The sequence below is a fragment of the Poecilia reticulata genome, chromosome 10 (assembly GCF_904066995.2).
Source record: "Poecilia reticulata chromosome 10, P_reticulata-male-v2, whole genome shotgun sequence".
Classification (NCBI taxonomy): domain Eukaryota; kingdom Metazoa; phylum Chordata; class Actinopteri; order Cyprinodontiformes; family Poeciliidae; genus Poecilia; species Poecilia reticulata.
In genome coordinates this window covers 31,035,936-31,056,360 of record NC_088839.1, presented here as the reverse complement: position 1 = coordinate 31,056,360, position 20,425 = coordinate 31,035,936, and the positions used below count along the sequence as shown (strand labels likewise).

The window sequence follows — 20,425 nt, the reverse complement described above, 5'->3', positions numbered from 1 at the left end:
TGAACTAGAACCTTCCACTGATTTAAATTTGAACCAGAATAATTAGACTGACTGCATGTTTAGTCTGTAAGCAAGACTTCAATTAAAGGTGATACAAATGGAGATGAACAAGGTGTTTTTTATTTAAATTTTTACTCATTATTGATGAACATTAGCGGTTAGAAACATCATTTTAGCAAATCACTGCTAAGCGTCTGCAGCCAGTCGCCTCTTCAGAAAATCTGTTCTGGCAAAAATTTTAGTTGTTATTTTCTAGTCTCAAAGTTGCAGTTTTCCATCTTTTCACTGATTTGTCAATCAGTGATTTTTTAAATATTTTTATTTTTTGCTTGTGTTCAATAATTTTCCTTTTGCTATTTTCCATTATTAGACATAGCTTAACTTCTGAACCTACTTGCTTTGACTCTTTCTATGTATGGATTAGTTTGGTTATTACAACACCTGATGAAAATGTATTGTCAATTAAACCTTTAGAAATATTTTTACAATTAAAAATGGTGATGTGTTCAATACTTATTTTACCTGCTGTACATCAATGTTTAGAAATATTTGTTTTTCTTTACTGTAGGTATGTAGTGTTTTATATTTGACATGTTTTACATCTGCTTTTTGTGAATTAATTGTTTTATGATGAAAATTAGCCAATACAGGAATAATTACAGAAGAGGATTAGGGCCACTGAAAAAAAAAAATAAAACAGTTCTGAGATTAAAGTCAGAATTCTGACTTCTGACTTTTTCTCAGAATTCTGACTTTTTCTCAGAATTCTGACTTTAATCTCAGAATTCTGACTTCTGACTTTAATCTCAGAATTCTGACTTTTTCTCAGAATTCTGACTCTCAGAATTCTGACTTCTGAGATTAAAGTCAGAATTCTGAGAATAAACTCAGAATTCTGACTTTAAACTCAGAATTAAACTCAGAATTCTGACTTTAATCTCAGAATTCTGAGATTAAAGTCAGAACTGTTTTATTAATTTTTTTCAGTGGCCCTAATCCTCTTCTGTAAATAATAGTTCCATTATTTAAAAATTTTATTTAGTATTTACTGTGTTTAGTCGCAACAAATTGTCTCAAATTATCCTATATAAAGTCATAGTTACTGTAATAATATGATTTGCTGAATTCTTCCATATATGTTTATAATCCTGCAGGTCATCAAAATTGGCCAACATATTAAAGGCTATCACTACATCATAGCTAATCTGGTGAGTTTAAACATGTTTCTCCAGTTTGTCTAATGTTCCTCCTTTATATTTCCACACAGTTTTCTAAATCAATGTGTTTCCCTACATTTAGACAACAATCCCAGAATACATTATTTCTATTCTGCTTTCAGGGTTTTGTTGATGGAGACCTTTCCAAAATTCAGTATGGTGGCGCTAACGTGTCAGGCTTCCAGATTGTTGATTTCGAAGAACCTTTGGTCTCAAAGTTTAACCAACGGTGGGAAGCACTGGAGGAGAAGGAATATCCAGGAGCAGACAGCAAAATACGGGTGAGCTTAAAGCATTCAACCGTTTTATTTGATTCCATTTTTCTTTTAAAGGATTCTATTGCAATGTATGACATAAATTCTCTTATTTTTTTTATTTTTTACATTTGAAAATGGAACAAATAAATAATAATGCTAAATTATTGAATAATAAAATAACAGGGTCTAGTAAATGTTGGCACACAAAGTAAATTATAAAGGTTCATTATATGAAAAAAATAAAATAACATGTTATCTTGTTTCTAATTATGACAATAATGCATATTGGAAAGATGATGAGCCAGAGCAGCTTCAGGGTTTGGGATGATGAAACCTTGGGAAGAAAATATTTATTTTGGTGTTTCATAATCGCCATCCTGTGTTAATGTATCACAGTTACAACAAGAAACTGTCCAATTATTCTGTCAGGAAAAACAAGTTGACTTTGGATTCAAAATGTGGGATCTATATGTATTAGAGCAAAATTCAATAGCTAAATATCAAAGGTAAATGGAGTGGAAAGAATCTAGTTTACACAAAAATGATAATGCAGGGAACAAAACTGCAAACTTAACTTTTATCATTTGTCATTTCTCCACTGCTTTGACCAGTTCTGCCCCAGTCTGTCCTGCATGCCTGTCAAGTCTCCTGTTTTGGTCGGGAAGCTGCCGTATTTTACCCCTCTGCCCCGACATGCTCCCGTATTTGTATTTCCTTATAAATTTTCCATATAATACGTCGCTGATGAACCTCATGGAGACGCTCCAAGCTGCAGTAGAACCGTTAACATTGACGATGGAGAAGCGGATATTGTTAAAATCACATTCTATTTTAGTCTGCATGCTGTGTTGCAAACCAAACCAGTCCAGCACAGAAACAGATTTTATTTTAATTTATATATTACTGTTCTGCATGGTGACTCAGTTGCACTGTGGTCCTGCATGCATGGCTTCTTTCTCGGTTCTCCAGCTTTCTCCTACAATTCAGCTTTTGCCAAATGACTAGGATCAATTGTTCTTTCTAAATTACCTGCAGGAGTGAGTGTCTGCATGGCTGAATCTCTGTGTTGTCCTGTGATGGACTGGTGACCTTTCCAGGGTCTCTGGCCTGCTGACTGCAGGAGATGTAGCTCAGAATTAGAATCAGGTTTACTTAGAATTTGTGAGGTATCTGTTAGTTTAATGTTGGCCTGGGACTTCTAAACATTTTGTAAAGAAATCATGTCTTATTTTGTCTGTTTTAGTACACATCAGCGCTGACCTACGATGCTGTTCAGGTGATGACAGAAGCCTTCAGATACCTTCACAAGCAGCGCGTTGACTTCACGAGGAGGGCCAACACAGGGGACTGTCTGGCTAATCCAGCTGTGCCTTGGGCTCAGGGAGTGGAAATAGAGCGAGCCCTGAAACAGGTAACTGTCCTCCTACAGGCTCCTATCATAACTTGAACAAAATTAAAATGTATTTGGAAATGACACCAATTATTTTGGATGCTTTGGATTATATTCTAAATTAATAATTGACATTTGCAGTTCATTTGTTTCCTGTATTCAGTCGATGTTGCCAATTAACTCTCATACATGCGCCTTCCAATCAGAGTTCAGTTAGTAATAATGACCTTGCAGGGAAAACTAAAGCGTTGTAAGAGCTGTTTAGAATAGTATTTACCGTTTACCAGTCAGATATGTGCAAGCAGGATACTCCAGAATATACAACCAAATGTCAGCTATAAATGACATCCTCTTGCAATTTTTGTTGAAAGTTGCTGACTCACTGACTGGAAATCACTGACTCAGTACTTCAATACGTGTACAAGCACTGCCTGCAGCTGTGACCATAGTCTTGTTAAAAAGGAAGTACGCTCTCTGTCTGTTTGATGGTTGTTTACATATAAACCATCTGGACTTATTTACATCTAACTTCAACTGTGTGTTAAACCCAATATTTACAAAACTTTAGAGTCTGAAGAGAGTCCTACCTTCCTTACATGTGTAAGGTACCTTCCTACCTTCCTACTAGGAAGGCAGGACTTCCTACCTTCCTATTAAGGAAGGTAGGACCTTCCTTACACTTATGAAGGTCTCATGTACATGTGTACATGAACTGAGACCTTCACAAGAAGTTTGTATATAAAACCAAAAACCAGCGAATTTTGGTTTTTAGGTGCAACAAAAATTAGCTTTTTTGATTCACGACAGAGTTGCACATTTACACCTCCACGAATAACCCAGACTTTCTAATCAAATGAACCACACAGAGTTCAATTAAGCAAGGCTGGTGAGAATGCACAGTTGTATTATTGAACGGTTGTGTTCAATACATGAACACAACCGTTCATGTATTGTTCTAGCTAAGGAAGGTCAAAGTTGTTGTTTTTTTCTCAGCATTCCAATATTTATCTTAGTGATGAATCCTTTACATTTTAATGTGTCAGTTATGTACACCAGCTCTTAAACTAATCAGCTGATTAGTGTGAATACATCCAGCAGTGGCCACACACTGACACATGCAGGAATCAATCTACCATCAGAAGAGTATTTTCTAAATGTTCTACTCATTTCCGAATGGGCCGAGCATGACAGAGAGAGAATCCCAACACGAGGCGTAGTATTATTCATCTCATGCTCTGTGATGCCAAAATGCATTCACAACAAGGCTCACCAGTTGAACTGGTGAGGACCTGTTGCCGTGGCAACAGGAGCTCTCCCTTAGAAAATGCACCCAAAAAAAGCTGAAATTATTCCAAAGACAAAGAGATTGATCAAAGACTGAGGTTTTTAGCTTGCATTATTCATGCGTGTTTACTGAGAATGATGCTTTGTTTTTGTATTTCAAGGAAATACAAAAACAAAGCATTCTGCTGAAAAATTTATATAAAGTAAGTTTGATAGATACAGTAGTGCCAATATGTCTTCTTTTCTCTGACATGTTTTCCATTTTGTGGCATTAATAACATACCAAACTATGTGCAGATTCAAAAGAAAACAGATTAATCGAATAACACGGAGAACAAAAGTCATCTGAAGATACAGTTACTGTCTAAATGGGGATAAGTGCTAGAAGGGCATATTTCTGAAGTCTTTGAATGTTAAATAGGCTGATCTTACAATTAAAATATTCATCTAAACTTCACTTTACCTACTTGTGATGTACTTTTTCCACTATTATTTTCAAAACTCCCCTTAATGTCATTGACATCTTTATATTATATTTTAAAAATGATATTTATCTTCCTCGTTATTGACAAGCAACGCCTGGCCCATCGTTTCTGTGTAGCCATGACACCTTCCTGAAGCTGTTGCTCCCAATAATCCCAAGTTATATTTCTATAGATGACAAACAATGTCTTTCTCTTAGATACAGCAAATGAAGGCTTGTGACTATTAATGTACTTTGCAAACCTTTTCTGTGCCACAAGTAATCAGCTACATATAAATTTATCATATTTACTTTAGAAAGGTTTGCTTAGTTGGTAAAACTACCAGCAGTCACCATACAACACAACCGTTCATGTATGCTGCTAAGTTTTCCTCTTTGCATAAAAAACACTTGCAAGGTTAATTATAAAATATTTCTGAGTATTTCTTGGATTAAAATATGATGAAAATCAGGTTTTTAAAAGGTTATCAAGTGATAGAGACAGGAATGACAAATATCAGCATCCATTTGAGATGTTAAACAGAAGACACACGATCCTGCTTCATTATGTCTTTTTATAAATTGTTCCACCTAACCGTCATGAACAATAACTCTGGATTGGCAAGCTCAAATAAAATTCTTTCCCATCTTTAACATGGACATTTAAAATCATTTTGAAGTTTGGATACATGTTTAAAAGCGGCTAAAGATGTAAAAAAAAAAAAAAAAAAAATGTTTTCCTTTGTGTCCGCCAGGTGAATGTGGACGGCCTTTCTGGAAACATCCAGTTTGATCAACATGGAAAGAGACTCAATTACACAGTGGGTGTGATGGAGTTAACGGATAATGGTCCTGTGAAGGTAAGTGTCTAAAATGTCCTCATAGCAAGATTCAAAGGTTTACAAGAACTGCTCCTACTAGTTGCTTGTGTCATGGTTTTATTTTTCTGTTTTTATTTGGGGGGTTTTGCATGGTGTCGTCTAACTGAATATGTATCCAATGAAGCAAAAATCTATCTAATGAAATGTCGGATTTTTGTGTCCATTTTTTTTACTCTTAATATTGTGAATATTTTTTGCATGATGTAACAAAAAATACTTTTATTTGATTAAAAAGATCAATAAAAAAATTATTTTCCCTATAAATTTTGTGATTATTTGCATGGTAATTCCCTGTTGTGTACTTTTCTCTAAATTTGCAATGTCATTGTAGCTCATAAATATTCTACTTTTTTCTCCCTGTAGATTGGATTCTGGAATGAAAACAACAAAATGGTTGTGACCAAAAAAGATATCTCCAGCAACGACACAATCGGGGGAAACAAAACAGTTGTTGTCACCACCATTTTGGTAATTTTTAGGATGATTTCATTTTATTTCGATTTTTTTGGCATCATCTGTTTACATTTTCTTTGTCAATGCAAAAGTAAAACATAACTAAATGACTGACACCAAAAAAACAGTGAAAGTGACCTTAAAATAACAAAGAACACAAATTCGGAAAGAAATATGTTGAAATTTGAGCATAGAAATATGAAAAAGGTAAAGACAACTGACAGTAAGTATCACAACAATTTATCAGTTATGAATGATTTGTTTATAACTGATAGACTTTGACAAGTGTTTTATGATGCGTTTATAAGTGATGCTGCAGAGAAGCATTTAATTGGTGCCATGAGGCCAGCTGATGAACATTAAACCTGGGGAAAATACTTAGTCTGAAGCCAATTCCCTCATTGTAATTCAGCCCTGTTCTCCTCCTTCAGGAAGCTCCGTATGTCATGCTGAAAAAGAACGCCGACCAGTTTGTGGACAACGAACGCTACGAGGGTTACTGCGTTGATCTGGCTGCAGAGATAGCCAAACACTGCGGCTTCAAGTATGAGCTGAGAATCGTGGGTGATGGAAAGTACGGAGCCAGAGATGCAGAAACCAAAATCTGGAATGGAATGGTTGGGGAGTTGGTGTATGGTGTAAGTTATACATCCTGACTGCATGGCCTTAATAAGTGTTAGTAGATACCTTGTAACACACATTTTACTAATTCACCCCATCCCTATAAAAATGGTTTTATTCAACTGATATTTGAAGTTTTTAAAAGTTTGTGGTTTTCAGCAAGATGAATCTTTTTGCTGTTTTATTCTTCTGGTTTGACAGAAAGCAGATATCGCAGTGGCGCCCTTGACCATAACATTGGTGCGAGAGGAAGTGATTGACTTCTCTAAGCCTTTTATGTCTCTGGGAATCTCCATCATGATCAAGAAACCTCAGAAATCCAAACCCGGAGTGTTTTCTTTCTTGGACCCGCTGGCCTATGAGATCTGGATGTGCATCGTTTTTGCCTACATCGGCGTCAGCGTGGTGCTGTTTCTTGTCAGCCGCTTCAGCCCATACGAGTGGCACACTGAGGAGTACGAAGACGGCCAGATCCAGACCAATGAGTCGACTAACGAGTTTGGCATATTTAACAGCCTGTGGTTCTCGCTTGGAGCCTTCATGAGACAAGGATGTGACATTTCTCCCAGGTAGGTTAACAAACAATCAGCCTGCTAATTGCTGAACACAAGAACGAACTGGAATTAAACTATACATTTACATTTGCTTTCTAACTTTTTCTCCTTGTTTTTTGTTTTTTCTCATAAGTCTTTTCTTCTTTCTGCTTTGACTAATTTTGTAAGTGTGTAATGTGATTGAAGGAGTTATGTAAGAAATCTCCAGCATTTTATTAATGTTGGTACTTTACAATGTCCAGCTGAAAAACAATTATAATAATTTCGTTTGGTAATTATCTACAGGAAAAGACCTCTATATTTCATGCCAACTTTTGATTCAGTTAAAATACCTTTCTATCAGTATTGATACAATTGAACTAGAGCTGTTTTGGCCTCGGCGGTATTCTGTGTCCTAACAATATGCTTATGTTGGCAGATCCTCAACTATGCTTTAATTATCTTAGTGCTTTCTCAGAGTTTAAGTCTTTTAAGTAAAGCCCAAAGACTAAAACTTTATCAATGCCAGAGGTTATTTTTACTATTTTTCTTACATCTTCTAAAAAAAAAACTAATACATAAACGTAATGTATAGAATGCACACTAAATGTATTTATAGTTTTATAGCACAGAATACATCACATTTTTTCCACCTGTTTTTTATTGGATGACATAAGTTTAACTTGCTAAAATTAGCCGGTTAATTAATTGGTCACCTGTTTGGCTGTGCAGCCTGTCGCTTGTTGCATTACAGATATGCCACTTTGAGCTTACACCTGGATTTCTAAAACAGCATTTACTCATAAGGACAATGCATGGAAGTTTTTATTTTTGTGCTTTTTGCAACTGGAACCAATTTTTCTTTCTTATCATCAGGTCTTCTGTTAGGTACCTTCCTGTCATTTTAAAGCAACAGGTGGGGGAAGGGAAGGGTTTGTGTCTCCACTTCTAAAAATACTGAAAAGTTATTTTCCGCTCATTAGTGGTTTAAAGCTTAATCCTGTAAATCAAACATTGCTTGCTGGCAGGTACTAATCATACAAATTCATATCTAAAGCATGGAAATAAATTGATTAATCATCCTTACAACAACATTTCCATACCAAATCAAAATTGTTATGCAAGTATTTTATATTTTGCAATAAAAACAGAAATAAAATTACTGAGCCATTCACATGGAGAAGTGGATTTTCAAAATGTTTCAAAGAACAGTGGCAACCCGATGGCTCTGATTGGTTTTCAGATTAAATATATGTGACACCTTACACAGATTGACCCAGTTTGATCCATAGACAGCACAGTGACAGCCCAGATTCGTTCTTTTCCCGATGCATAAAAAATCGTCCCACTCATCAATTAAAATGTAAAACTTAGAACAATTACGGCTTTAGCAAATGCATCACTTCTGTGTTTTAGCAGCCAAAGTAATGACTCACATATTGTACAAATAAATGGTCTTTTGTATCTGCTGAGTGTGAGAACCCTGTGGGTAAAAGCTCTTATCGCGTGCCATGATTTCTAACCTAGCAGCTGAAGAAAAACAAACACAATCAAGATGCATTTCTGTTCACAACCCAGTTCAGGAGAATATTTACAATAAGTTTAGAGTTTGTGTAACAGAGTCAATGTTTCTAAAGAAATTGAACTAGGTTCAAATAGTTCATCTATTTGAACATAGATGAACTGAAAGCCTGTGAGAGTTGAGACCAGTGCTGAGCAGTGAGGTTAGAGCTCCAGAGATGAATCAGCTGATGAGTTGACGTACCCTTTACATCACACTCTGATGATGTGAAAGGTGTCAACATGACTCCAAATCAATGTTGCTTGTTTCCCAACAATTGTGTTGCCGAATTAGGACATGTAGTTCAACTGCTTAAACTTTTGAACTTTGATCAAAGTTCAAAAGGGCTAAGCTCACAAGTGTCACATTTACAAGAGACACAGAAACTTTTTTATTACCTCTTCAATTGTTGTCTTGCTTAAACTTTAGGGGGAAAATGCTAAACTGCACATGACTTGTTAATGATTAAAAAATATTTTTTTAAAAGCTTGACAGAAGGTTGAAGATCAAGTAGCTTAATGTCAATAAATTGAAGCAGAAGAAGATCTTGCTGATACAGATTGTTGGAGGATAAATCCTTTTGTTTATCTTTGTTTTCTTTCCCGCCGTAGATCCCTGTCTGGGCGTATTGTTGGTGGCGTCTGGTGGTTCTTTACTCTAATCATCATCTCCTCCTACACGGCTAACCTGGCTGCCTTTCTGACTGTGGAGAGGATGGTTTCTCCCATTGAAAGTGCGGAGGATCTGGCCAAACAGACGGAGATAGCATATGGAACTCTGGACTCTGGCTCCACTAAAGAGTTTTTCAGGGTAGGAGACTCTCAGCTTTTTCCTTTGTCTGTTGCCATGGAAACCACTACTTTCAGCCGTTTCCTCTCATTCAAGTCTGTAAAGGCAGTAAACGCCTCAAATGTTTGTTCATACAGCGCATTGAATAAGTATTGTCCCTCTTACAGATTTCTGATGGTTCTGCTCTTTTGTCTTACTGAAATGTCATTAGTGATGAGCTACGTGAATAAAAGAAGCAACTTTTAAATTATTTTAATTACATTTCTGAAGAAAAATGAACAACAACAACAACCAAAAAACATTTCCATTCATTAAAATGTAACCATCTCCTAGTAAAATCCCAGACTGACTGATTAATCACTCTTTTTTGGTCAGTTTCACTTGCCGTACCAAGATGTCTTTAATTCTAAACTACTAAATCAAGACCTTTTATAATAATATGAAGTATCCATATATATTTTTAAATAAAAGGGAAAAAAAGCTGTTGCATGTCATTGTGATGCAGTAGATTTCATTACATTGTGCAACAGGCCAATCAAAGCTCACTGTACTCTGTAAGTGACACCCTCATTGGATTTTTGCAGTGTGTCCTCCCTCTGTAGCAGACTTGCCCTTTCTAATGGGCAACCCATGTTCATCATATATCATTCCTCTATATAAAAAATTCAATAATAGATGAGAAACAAAGCCATGAAAATCTATCAAGTTGAAGCAGTCTGCACATCTTTCCACAAGAAGTGGCTGAATTAGTTGCTGCACAACTGAATGATGTCAAACTTGCAAAGGCAGAGAGGGCCGGAGCTCTCTGATCATTTTTCAGCTTTGCTGTGCAAACCGTCTGGAGACTAACGTTTCAACCCTATATGTGTCTTCATTAGAGCCATGATAATCTATCAGTCTCAAAAAGATAACAAAGCAATTTTTAAGGCTTTGGAACTTCAGCCAACTGCTATTGGAGAAAACATAGAACAGTGGTTAACCTTCCCAGAAGTGTCTGGCCAAACATAATTAATTCAAGAGCACAAAGGTGAACTACCAATCGTTCAGAAATGAAACCAGAACAACATCTAAAGCTCAGCAGGCCTCACTTTCCCCTGGAAGGTCACAGTTGAGATACAAGGTGAAAACCACTGCTAAGCTAAAAGAACACAAAGACCCGCCTCACTTTTTTAAGCTAGTTTTGATGATTAGGGTTTCAGGAAAAATATTCTCAAACTGATGAGATGAAAAAATCAGAATATATCTGAACTGACATTAAACCTGCATTAGAAACTGGTCATGGTCCAGTAGACCCCTGAATTTGCAGGGATTAGGGAGCAGAGTCATCCTCTAAAAATGTCCAAAGCTGCATATTTTAATAGTTTAAGCACTACACTACTGCAGAAGCTAACATTCACAGTCTGTGTTGTCTTCGCTCTTGGAGTTATTGCTAATCAGAAAGAAAAATGAATGTGTTTCCTGGATTGACTTTATAAACTTCCACCAAAGGATGTCAAGTAGCACCGCGGTTTGAAATAGTTCAGCTTCCTAAACTGAATTTCTCTCTTTCTTCCAAAAGAAACATGCAAATAGGCAAATTTCCACAAATAAGTTGGAGTTGTGTTCCACAGAAAAATTGCTGAGGCAGTTTAGGTTTGAAAACCTCAATTTCACTGAATTAAAACTAAAGAGTGGGTCACAATTCCTCCAAAGTAGTGTGAAAGTTTACCATAGGTGACACTTGTAGTTATTGGGTTTAAGGCATTATAATGTTTCATACCATTTTTTGTGCTATTTGTCTTCAAGGGGAAATGAGAAATCTTTACAGGGATAAACACTTTTTCATGGGACTGCAAAATTTGAAGATGTTCAGTAAAAAGTGAGAAGTTGGCTGAAGTTGTTGAAATCATTTAGAAATGTATTTACTCACTTTTCTTGTCACTGTTTTTTTTTTCCTCAACCCAGCGCTCAAAAATTGCCCTCTTTGACAAAATGTGGACATACATGCGCAGCGCAGAACCCTCTGTCTTTGTAAAAACCACAGCCGAAGGGGTCCAGAGAGTCCGCAAGTCTAAAGGGAAGTACGCCTACCTGCTGGAGTCCACCATGAACGAATACATCGAGCAGCGGAAGCCCTGCGACACCATGAAGGTGGGAGGTAACCTGGACTCCAAAGGCTACGGGATCGCCACGCCGAAAGGATCCTCATTAAGGTGGGTGGAATAGTATAACAATGTGTCCAATGTTGTTATAGTATCCCACCTACCCTGATGTAGCTTTGCTTATGTGTCTCTGGTTTGTATAAAGGAGATGAGGTAACCTTCCCTACATTTCTTTAAAAAAAAGAAAGGAAACATTGCAATTTATTGTAAGTCCATAAATTGCAAAACAACAATAATGACATGTAAATATTTAATTAATTGAATAGTCCACTGTGGAATATTTCCAAATTATTATTGACTTTGAATTTGATCAGGTTTCTTTTGAGCCTGTTGCCATTAATCAGTAACATTGCTAAGTTTGGATGCAGATTTAAAAGATTTGGAATTGCTTCATCTATCTATTGCACACATAGACCACTCTCCTCTGCTGTATCTGTTCTAGCTTCTGCTTTTTACCATGTTTACTGAACCTACCATTTTATATGTTCTCTATTTTCACCTTGACTTTTTATGATTACATAGTTTGAATGCATTTCTATACGTAGTCTTTGTTAGCTTGTTAGAAATGTTGAATTGTGATTTTTCTTGCTATTTTTCTTAAACCCCTGCAGTACACTGATTTTATTTAACTATTTGATGAATCTTTCCTTTGTGGAAAAATTGAACATGAAAAAAAAAGTTTACACCCTCCGAACTGTGTTACTGCTTGGGTTTCAAAATGTATTTTATATGCATAATTATATAATGATGTTTGAAGCTATTTTGATATATTTTAAGATACAAACAATTTCTGACTTGCTAAGAACTCATTTTATTGACAACTACGTTTCTAGAGGGTAAAATGTTAGGAAATGTTGCATGCTCTTTGGCATATTTTCATCAGGTCTAACCATTTTTCCCCATTACTGCTGTTTTGCTGTCTCTCTTTTAGTGGGGTCACTTGCCAGACACTGTTATATGTATGTTATGGATGTGAGTACGTTGCTGTAGCCCCTAGTCCCCCCAAGTTTTAGCCCTCTGTCCTCTCTTTTGTGTTATAGATAAGCTCTGCCACCTTTGACAAACGTTGTTACACTCAGATTTGATCCTGTTTACATAATTAAACTTCCTATTTATTAGAGGGGAGGGGATAATCCAGATATTTTAGTACATAGAGTTTTCTTAAATACCTCTAAGGGAGTAATAGTCTATTTGTAAGTGGCTCACCTTGTCTTACAAGTATGTTTTATCGTTTCAAGAAATGCGGTTAACCTCGCTGTACTAAAACTGAATGAGCAAGGCCTGTTGGACAAATTGAAAAACAAATGGTGGTACGACAAAGGAGAGTGCGGCAGCGGGGGAGGTGATTCCAAGGTCAGCCCCAGTGAGCAAACTGATGGGTAACTCATTGCAACTCCTGAAAAGTAAGCAGCAAACCAGCGCAGGATCCCAATCTGCACTGACAGCAGACCAGTCACCTGCTGAATCAGCTGCACAGCGAGCAAACCTCACCCCTGTTAGTCACAGCTGTTACACATTCAATACAATGAGGAAAGTTTAGCAGATGCACGTGGAAGTTTGTGTAGCTTGGACTCACCTAATTGGCTTCACTGCATTTGTTCTTGCAGTATGGCTGCTGCTCTTGCTGCTTACTTCGGGCGATACGTTAATGCACATTTGGCTCTGCAAAACTCGCATTTGCTTAGGCCAAATGGCGCATCAATGTCTATCGCCACTGTAACAGAAAGAAGAGAAAGAAATGTAAGAAAAGAGAATCAAAGAGAGAGAGAGAAAAAAACTTGAATCAGTGTAAATGTAATAATAACATAAAATAACATTTTTAATGTTATTTATGTTATTTTCCACGTGAAGAACGCCAGTAAACCTTGCAGTATTGAAACTCAGTGAACAAGGCGTCTTAGACAAGCTGAAAAACAAATGGTGGTACGATAAAGGTGAATGTGGAGCCAAGGACTCTGGAAGTAAGGTTAGTCGCTGCAGGTTCTATGTGATTCAAGCACATTCATAATTATTGGGAATGACCCCATTTAAAGTAATGATAAATCATTTCAAGCAAATGCACAAACATAGCATGAGATGCCTTGGTAAAATGTAATTTACTAATGCCTGCAGACCTACTAATGATTAATATCATATATATATATTTTATATTACAGTAATGCATGCAATGTCATTATTAATGTGCACTCCTTTATCAAAATGACCCTTAAAATTCTCCTTTTCCAGCTTCGCACTTGCAAATACAAATGAAATGAAAAGCTTTTTTCTTACAAAAAAGCTTTGATATATTTACTATATCTTAATGATTTTAATTATTTGGCTGCAGCTACACAAAACCAGAAAATCAAAGCACCAAATGCTAAAATTTGACAGTAATTGGCAGAACTTTGGACCATCTATAAAGGGTGTCCAATGCTGTTAAATGTCTGTATGTGTACTGCTGTGTGTTAATGTCTAGCAATGTTTGTTTTGTGTTTTTTTTTCTTTTTGTGCTTCCTTACTTGTTTATCTTGCAGCTCTTTAAGTGTGCTGAAAATTATTATAAAGCCACCATTTAAAAAAAAAATTCCCAAAATAAAGCTCCTTCACCTTCCTTTTCCAGTCTGTCATGATTAAATGACACCAGTTAGCATAAAATGATCCTTTTTTCTGCTTCTTTTTCTTCAACTAGCACTTGTGTCTTTTCCTTGATGCCTCACTTTTCTGTTGTTGCATGTGAAATAAAAACTGAACAAAAGAAAAAGATAGAAAGAACTGTGTGTATGGCTGTTGTGTTGTCACTTTTCCACTCAAGGATAAACTGTGCACCACTTTGATGAGGTAGATCCCTATGTATCCATTTGGCATCCACTTTAAATGAATACATGGGTGTTTAATGGGCCTAAAAGAGCTTATTGTACTGTATGTGTCCAAACCTGATTGGTTTTTAATAGTCTGTCCCCCTCTTGTCTGTCTTTAAGTAAAGGTCTTTGAGCACGTTTGTAACAGCTTAGCCCTTTCTAATGGGCAACCCATGTAAATGGTCCTCATAGAGAACAAATTTCTGATGTAGATCCACAACACAGTGATGTTTTATGCTGCTACATTTCATTTTAATTGACTAACCACACCCACCACATTGCTTTGAATTTACCCCAACTTTAAAAAAATAACTGATGTGTTATTTGTTGTTGTTTTCTGTGCTTTTTAAATATTATTTGTAGACAAAGTAATCCAGATTATTTCATGTTGTGGTGCATTTTGTGTATGTTTCAGTAATTGCTGTGATTGTGTTGTTTTTTTGTTGTTGTTGTTTGATTTTTTTTATTTTAATTTTAATCATTGACGTACATCTTTTTTAAATTATTTACTTTTAAAACTCAGATTTTACCACTGCCCCCATACACTAATCCTGATCTCGTGTCCGTCCTGCAGGAGAAGACCAGTGCCCTAAGCCTGAGCAACGTGGCTGGGGTCTTCTACATTCTGGTCGGCGGACTCGGTTTGGCCATGCTGGTGGCCTTGATTGAGTTCTGTTACAAGTCCCGAGCCGAGGCGAAACGAATGAAGGTGGCAAAGAATGCACAGAATATTAATCCAACTTCCTCGCAGAATTCACAGAATTTTGCAACTTATAAGGAAGGTTACAACGTATATGGGATCGAAAGTGTAAAAATTTAGGGGGTAGGGATCGAGGTTTTCATAAATTCCCCCCAAATGCACGCTTTTTTGGCTCCATCCGTTCCATCCTTCAGTGTTAGTGAGTGAAGAGGTTGGCCAACGGATCGTATGTACTGGTGATTTATGATTTTAATGAGAGAAAGCGATACTCCCCCTTTTTTACAAGCATAAAAATTGTGTTTGTTAATTTATGTTCTCTTCCTCTTTGAAACCATTTTCATGTATGACTGTTGATGGCCATGCTTGTTAATACCTCTGTCCTAGTAACGTACTTCAACAATAATGCTTGCAATGACCATGCAGAAACCTTTACATGATCATTTGCATCTTGCATTGTGTTAATCACAGACCTCACGTTAAGTTCTCATCTACATTCTCATATTTGTGTATCTATAATCTCTTAAGCATTTTGATGTGGTCAGACGCATCCGTCTAACATGTTGCTTTCTTGTTTGTGTATGGATCCGTGTGTGTGTGCGTGTGTGTGATGATTGGGCTGGCTTGTGTCTGGATGTGCATGTGGCTTCTGTGCTTTTGTAGGTGACCTTTGGGGATGCCATGAGGAATAAAGCGAGACTTTCCGTTACAGGGAGTACTGGGGAGAATGGTCGGGTGATGACTCCAGAGTTTCCCAAAGCTGTCCACGCTGTCCCGTATGTGAGACCTGACATGGGACTAAACGTCAGCCTGACAGATCTATCCTGATCACTGAGAAACTCCTGAGTGCCTTACAACAGTTTTAATAGAGTGATTTTTTTTTTTTCTTTCGTCCCTCGTTTCTGTTTTGGCACTTTTTTTTTTGTTTGTCTTGTGAAAAAGTAAAGGTATGAGAGAGATTTCTCTTTCTCCACACAAAGACTTTTACTGTTGCTCTCTATCTACATTTTCCATAAAATAGCTTCCCTTCAAGGGTGGAATTTTACTCGAAATATAAACAGTTGGCTTTTGTTTTCTAGACTTGTGGTGTCATGCTTTCCTACCTGCTTGAACTGGACTGAGAAAGAAGCAAGGGCTTGATTCACGGCTGCAGTTTCTCCTGGGTGTCAGCGATTCAGTCAGCCCCGCTGTATTTGTGTGCCTGAATAATGGAAGTGCGTGTGTGTGTGTGTGTGTTTGCGTGCGTGTGTGTGTGTGTGTGTCTGCGTGAGTGTGAGAGAGGGAGGGGACAATTTATTGATTACAACTGTTTCTGTAGCCCCCGCCCGCCAAACTGGATTTTCAAGCACACTTGATATCACCTCCATTAAGATGTGAAATGGATTTTTTTTTTTTTTTTGTAAAAAAAATTTGCAGAGGAAAAAAATGTAAAAAAAAAATATTTTTATGTATTTTCACAGAATAGCTTTTAAATAAACTTGCGTACATACTGGTTGGATATGAACGACTTAACGTGAGAGTTCAGATAAAAAGTACTAAACAGCTTCTAGTTCCATAATTTGAAAGCCAAAAACATTACATAAGAGAGTGAGATCTTAAAGTCATGTAATTAATTCTTAATAAAAACTTTCCTGTATATTTTATTCTTTAACATTAGGTGTTGATATGATCTATATGTCAATGCTTGACATTTGGAAATAATCCTTCTTAGCTTTTTATTGTTGGAGTTGTTGCAGCAATTTTCTTTTGTTCTTTTGTCTCTGTTGGCTTCAGTGCTTTTGCTGTTTGTAATTTTTCTGACGAGGACCAGAGTTACCGCTCTGTTTTCAAGAAGAAACATAATCTGTTTACATGCCATGAATGGAAAACAATGAACAGGATGATACGGTATTATAGTATTACATTCTGAGGACATGAAGAGGAGGCATCCACTTTCATATGGCTTAGGTGAAGGTCCAAAATGCCAAATAAGTAAGAGTGCCAAATTCTAGTGCCAGTAGGTATAACTATAGTCTTACTATAATAAATAACTGTCATCTCAGTGAATGTAAATGACTCTGATACATTCTGTAACTTTTGTATCTAGGTGTACAGTTGGTGGCAATGACAGTGCTAATAACAATAGCCTTTTTGCTTTGTTTTTCCGTCTCCATATTTTTTGCATTGATCTGACAATAAAGTAGCGCCGGTTGCATGTCGTTGCCACATTATACTACATACGTTTATTTCATTAATGCCATTTGTTTTCATTTTATTGTTGAGACTGTGAGGTTACCTATTTGAAATTGGAAATATAATGTAAGACATATACATATATAAATATAGATATACACACAATATATATACATAAATCATATATTTTATATAAAAAGTTAAAATATTTAAAAACTGTGTCCCGTTACAAAAGCTACTTTGCTTCCATTAAATACTACATTTATTTGTCAGCATTCTAAAAATGCTTTTAAACTATTTTCACTTCTGTTTTGCACTATTTTTTAAATTAGCACATTTGTCTTCAATTCCCTGTCAAAACTCAACCTAAGCTGTATTATTTTCAATGTTTCTTCAAATCAACATTATAAACAAACCATAGTTGCTATTCAGTTCCATTACATATTAACACTGACATTTTGTATATGGAATGTGTGCTAACTTCATTATTTTTGGAAACTATTTCTAAATAAAAGTTGCTGATTTCTTGTTATTCTGTGTATTATTCGTTAAGGTTGATGTTATTTACCCTGCAGAGTTTTTCAGCAGCGTGGACCCATGTGTATTCAGTCCGTTAAGCTTTCTGTGATTCGGTCATACTCTCAGGTTCACGGGGCTCATTGTGCGAGAGGCGGGACACACCTGGCACAAGCTGCTAATTAGCTCACAAATGAGTCATTTTAGAAAACATCTTTGTAGATTAATCATCTTTGGGGAAATACAGGCGTAATTAATCGGTGGTTCAATCCAAAAAAATGATGAATATGTTGTATGTCTTTGAACATCAACACCAGAAGACGATATGGCTCCCAAATCATCACTGACTGAAAATTTTACACTTCACCCAAACTCTGGGTCTCATTTCCAAATGGAATATAAAGTTTACTTTCATCTGAACAACCGTCCAGTTTTTTTTTCCTCCCAAGTCAAAGTAAGATATATGATATTGTCTCTGGTTCAGGAGAAATCTAAAACATCTTCTGAATCAGAAACATGGTTCTAGACATGGACAACCATGTCATCGTTGTGGTTCATGTCTTGGTTTGGTGGATGTTGAAGCGCTGATTTCAGATGTTTTGTGAATCTTTACAATTGCTTTAAAATCCTTTCAAGACTGCAGTTATCCCTGTTTCCCAAGCAAACTTCTACCACACTTTTTTCTTTCACTAAACTTTCTTTTAATGTGCTTGGATGCAGCACTGTAAACAACTAGCTTCCTCAGCATTTACCTGTTGTTTGTAATCACCAGTCTTCTTTTTGATTGTGTATTTAAAAACTCTATTACTCTAATGCAATATTCACTTTTTAAGAATTTTGGGTTTTCATTAGTCATTGGCCAAAATCATGAATGCTTCCATAAACACACTTGAATTATATTCCTGTATGTGGAGAGAGTCTAAAGCCACATGAATTCATCCTTTTGAATTTAAATACTGCAATATTTTTTTTGTGGTACAGCTGCGGATAATCTGAAAAGACAATTATGTCAAAGATAATTTTTCATTAAACAAAATCGCTGTCATTTTTGTAAAATAAAAATCTTAAGAGTGTCACATTTAGTGGATCAAACAAAAGAGAGTAGAGAGAAATTGAATGAAAGGTAATTTCATTACACTAATAGAGAATTCATTTTTAGATTACCCATAAATAAAATAACACAATACCAGTGTCAAATAAACTGTGGTAGCCATTACTATATGCAACAGACCCTACAGCTTTATGCTTTTGAACATAAAAACGGGCAGGAACAAAAGAAACGCTGTCTCTTGGTTTTCCTTGATTCTCACTGCCTGCTGGGCAGGAACCGGCTGCAGGGAAAACATCGCACATCTTTAAAATAAAGATCTGAAAACATCATGCTGGATACATGTCAGCCTCTCCAACCAGAGAAACTCATCTGGTTTCATTAGCCAATCTCAAATTACCATACCAGGCAATGATAGAAAAGATTTACACCTTTATGTAAAAGCATCTCATTAAATATTAAAAGCTGGCATTTGTACTTCTGTCTTGCATCATTTTGAAGCTGTAAAAATTCAAATTAAGACGGAATTTTCAAGAAAAAAATATTTTTTTAATGCTTGTTCCTGTCAACCTGTTAGATTGAATCATTCGCCTTATTATAGTTGGTGCATGTTTAGGAGAAATCTTCCAGACTTAAATTAATTTATCTTTAGGTTTAGGCATTTGGAGATGGTAAAGATGCTTTAGCACGGCGTGGCTTCTTGTGTCAGACAGGCTGGTATTTCAGAAACTGATGTTGTCACACACAACCAGTACTCAGCTTTAAAGAGAATGGTCCAAAAAAGTAAATATCTACCATAGAAGATAAGAGTAGAAGGTGTTGGCAGCATCTTGTTGTAGGGAAGCCTTCCTTCACGAATGAGAGTGAAGCTGGTTACATAAAAAGGAAAACCTATTTTGATTTAGAAACTTAGCCAGATTAAATGAATAATGTTGAGATGACTTTTCAAAGAAAAATGCATTCAAACTCAAAATCTGCCAACACAAAAAATGCAAGGCAATGATGAAAACACATCCTGGAAAAATAAATACATTCATGTTTTTTATTATCAGACAATACAGTTTTGTCACTAAGCATGTCTTATGCAGAAATGTTAAAGTCTAGAAACATTCTTGCTTCCCAGGTCGCTGCTCCAGGTACACATGCTGCTTTAAATGCCTGAGCAGAGGAGCTGCGGCTCACCATCTGGTGCTGAGTTGGATCAGATGGCTTGGCAACTGGTCACATCTGGTCATCAATATTTTTATCTGCTTTTTGCCCTAAAGACAAATTTTGAAATTTTAATATTTTTCAACCATTTAATGCCTTTCGGAACATCTACACTCGCTTGCAAGAAATTGGATAAATCCTAAGCTTTGTTGTAATTTCCAATGTTTGAAGATATTTTATATCCACAAGGTTTAGTCCAACTGGAAACAAATAATAAACTGGTAAAATGAAAACCAATTAATCAAATATTATGCATGCAATTATGATAAAATAAAATGGTTTTTTCTTATTATAAGCACCGTTCTGCTGCTTGACTTTTTCCAAGTAAGGAGTGACATTAATTATTTTTGCTT

The 20,425-nt window shown here is 36.2% G+C and overlaps 1 protein-coding gene across 9 annotated transcripts in view; it reads left to right on the top strand.

Annotated features, from left to right (window-relative positions):
* gria2b (glutamate receptor, ionotropic, AMPA 2b) overlaps positions 1 to 17,831 on the top strand; it is a 50,650-nt gene extending 32,819 nt beyond the window's left edge. The window contains exons 5-16 of one of the 9 annotated variants that reach the window (XR_014089448.1): positions 1,155 to 1,208; positions 1,340 to 1,498; positions 2,718 to 2,885; positions 5,367 to 5,471; positions 5,856 to 5,960; positions 6,377 to 6,583; positions 6,768 to 7,135; positions 9,272 to 9,470; positions 11,394 to 11,641; positions 12,829 to 12,943; positions 13,442 to 13,556; positions 15,005 to 15,211. Coding sequence is in view for 8 of the 9 variants with exons in the window: in XM_081611898.1 (XP_081468024.1) it covers positions 1,155 to 1,208; positions 1,340 to 1,498; positions 2,718 to 2,885; positions 5,367 to 5,471; positions 5,856 to 5,960; positions 6,377 to 6,583; positions 6,768 to 7,135; positions 9,272 to 9,470; positions 11,394 to 11,641; positions 12,829 to 12,943; positions 15,005 to 15,220; positions 15,791 to 15,955 (2,109 nt within the window). In the remaining variant the exon portion in view is untranslated. Of the gene's footprint in view, positions 1 to 1,154; positions 1,209 to 1,339; positions 1,499 to 2,717; positions 2,886 to 5,366; positions 5,472 to 5,855; positions 5,961 to 6,376; positions 6,584 to 6,767; positions 7,136 to 9,271; positions 9,471 to 11,393; positions 11,642 to 12,828; positions 14,614 to 15,004; positions 15,254 to 15,790 lie in introns of those variants that run through there. The other 8 variants (XM_008421071.3, XM_081611898.1, XM_008421067.3 and 5 more) reach the window with 8 other exon arrangements.
* Positions 17,832 to 20,425: the final 2,594 nt, after the last annotated feature.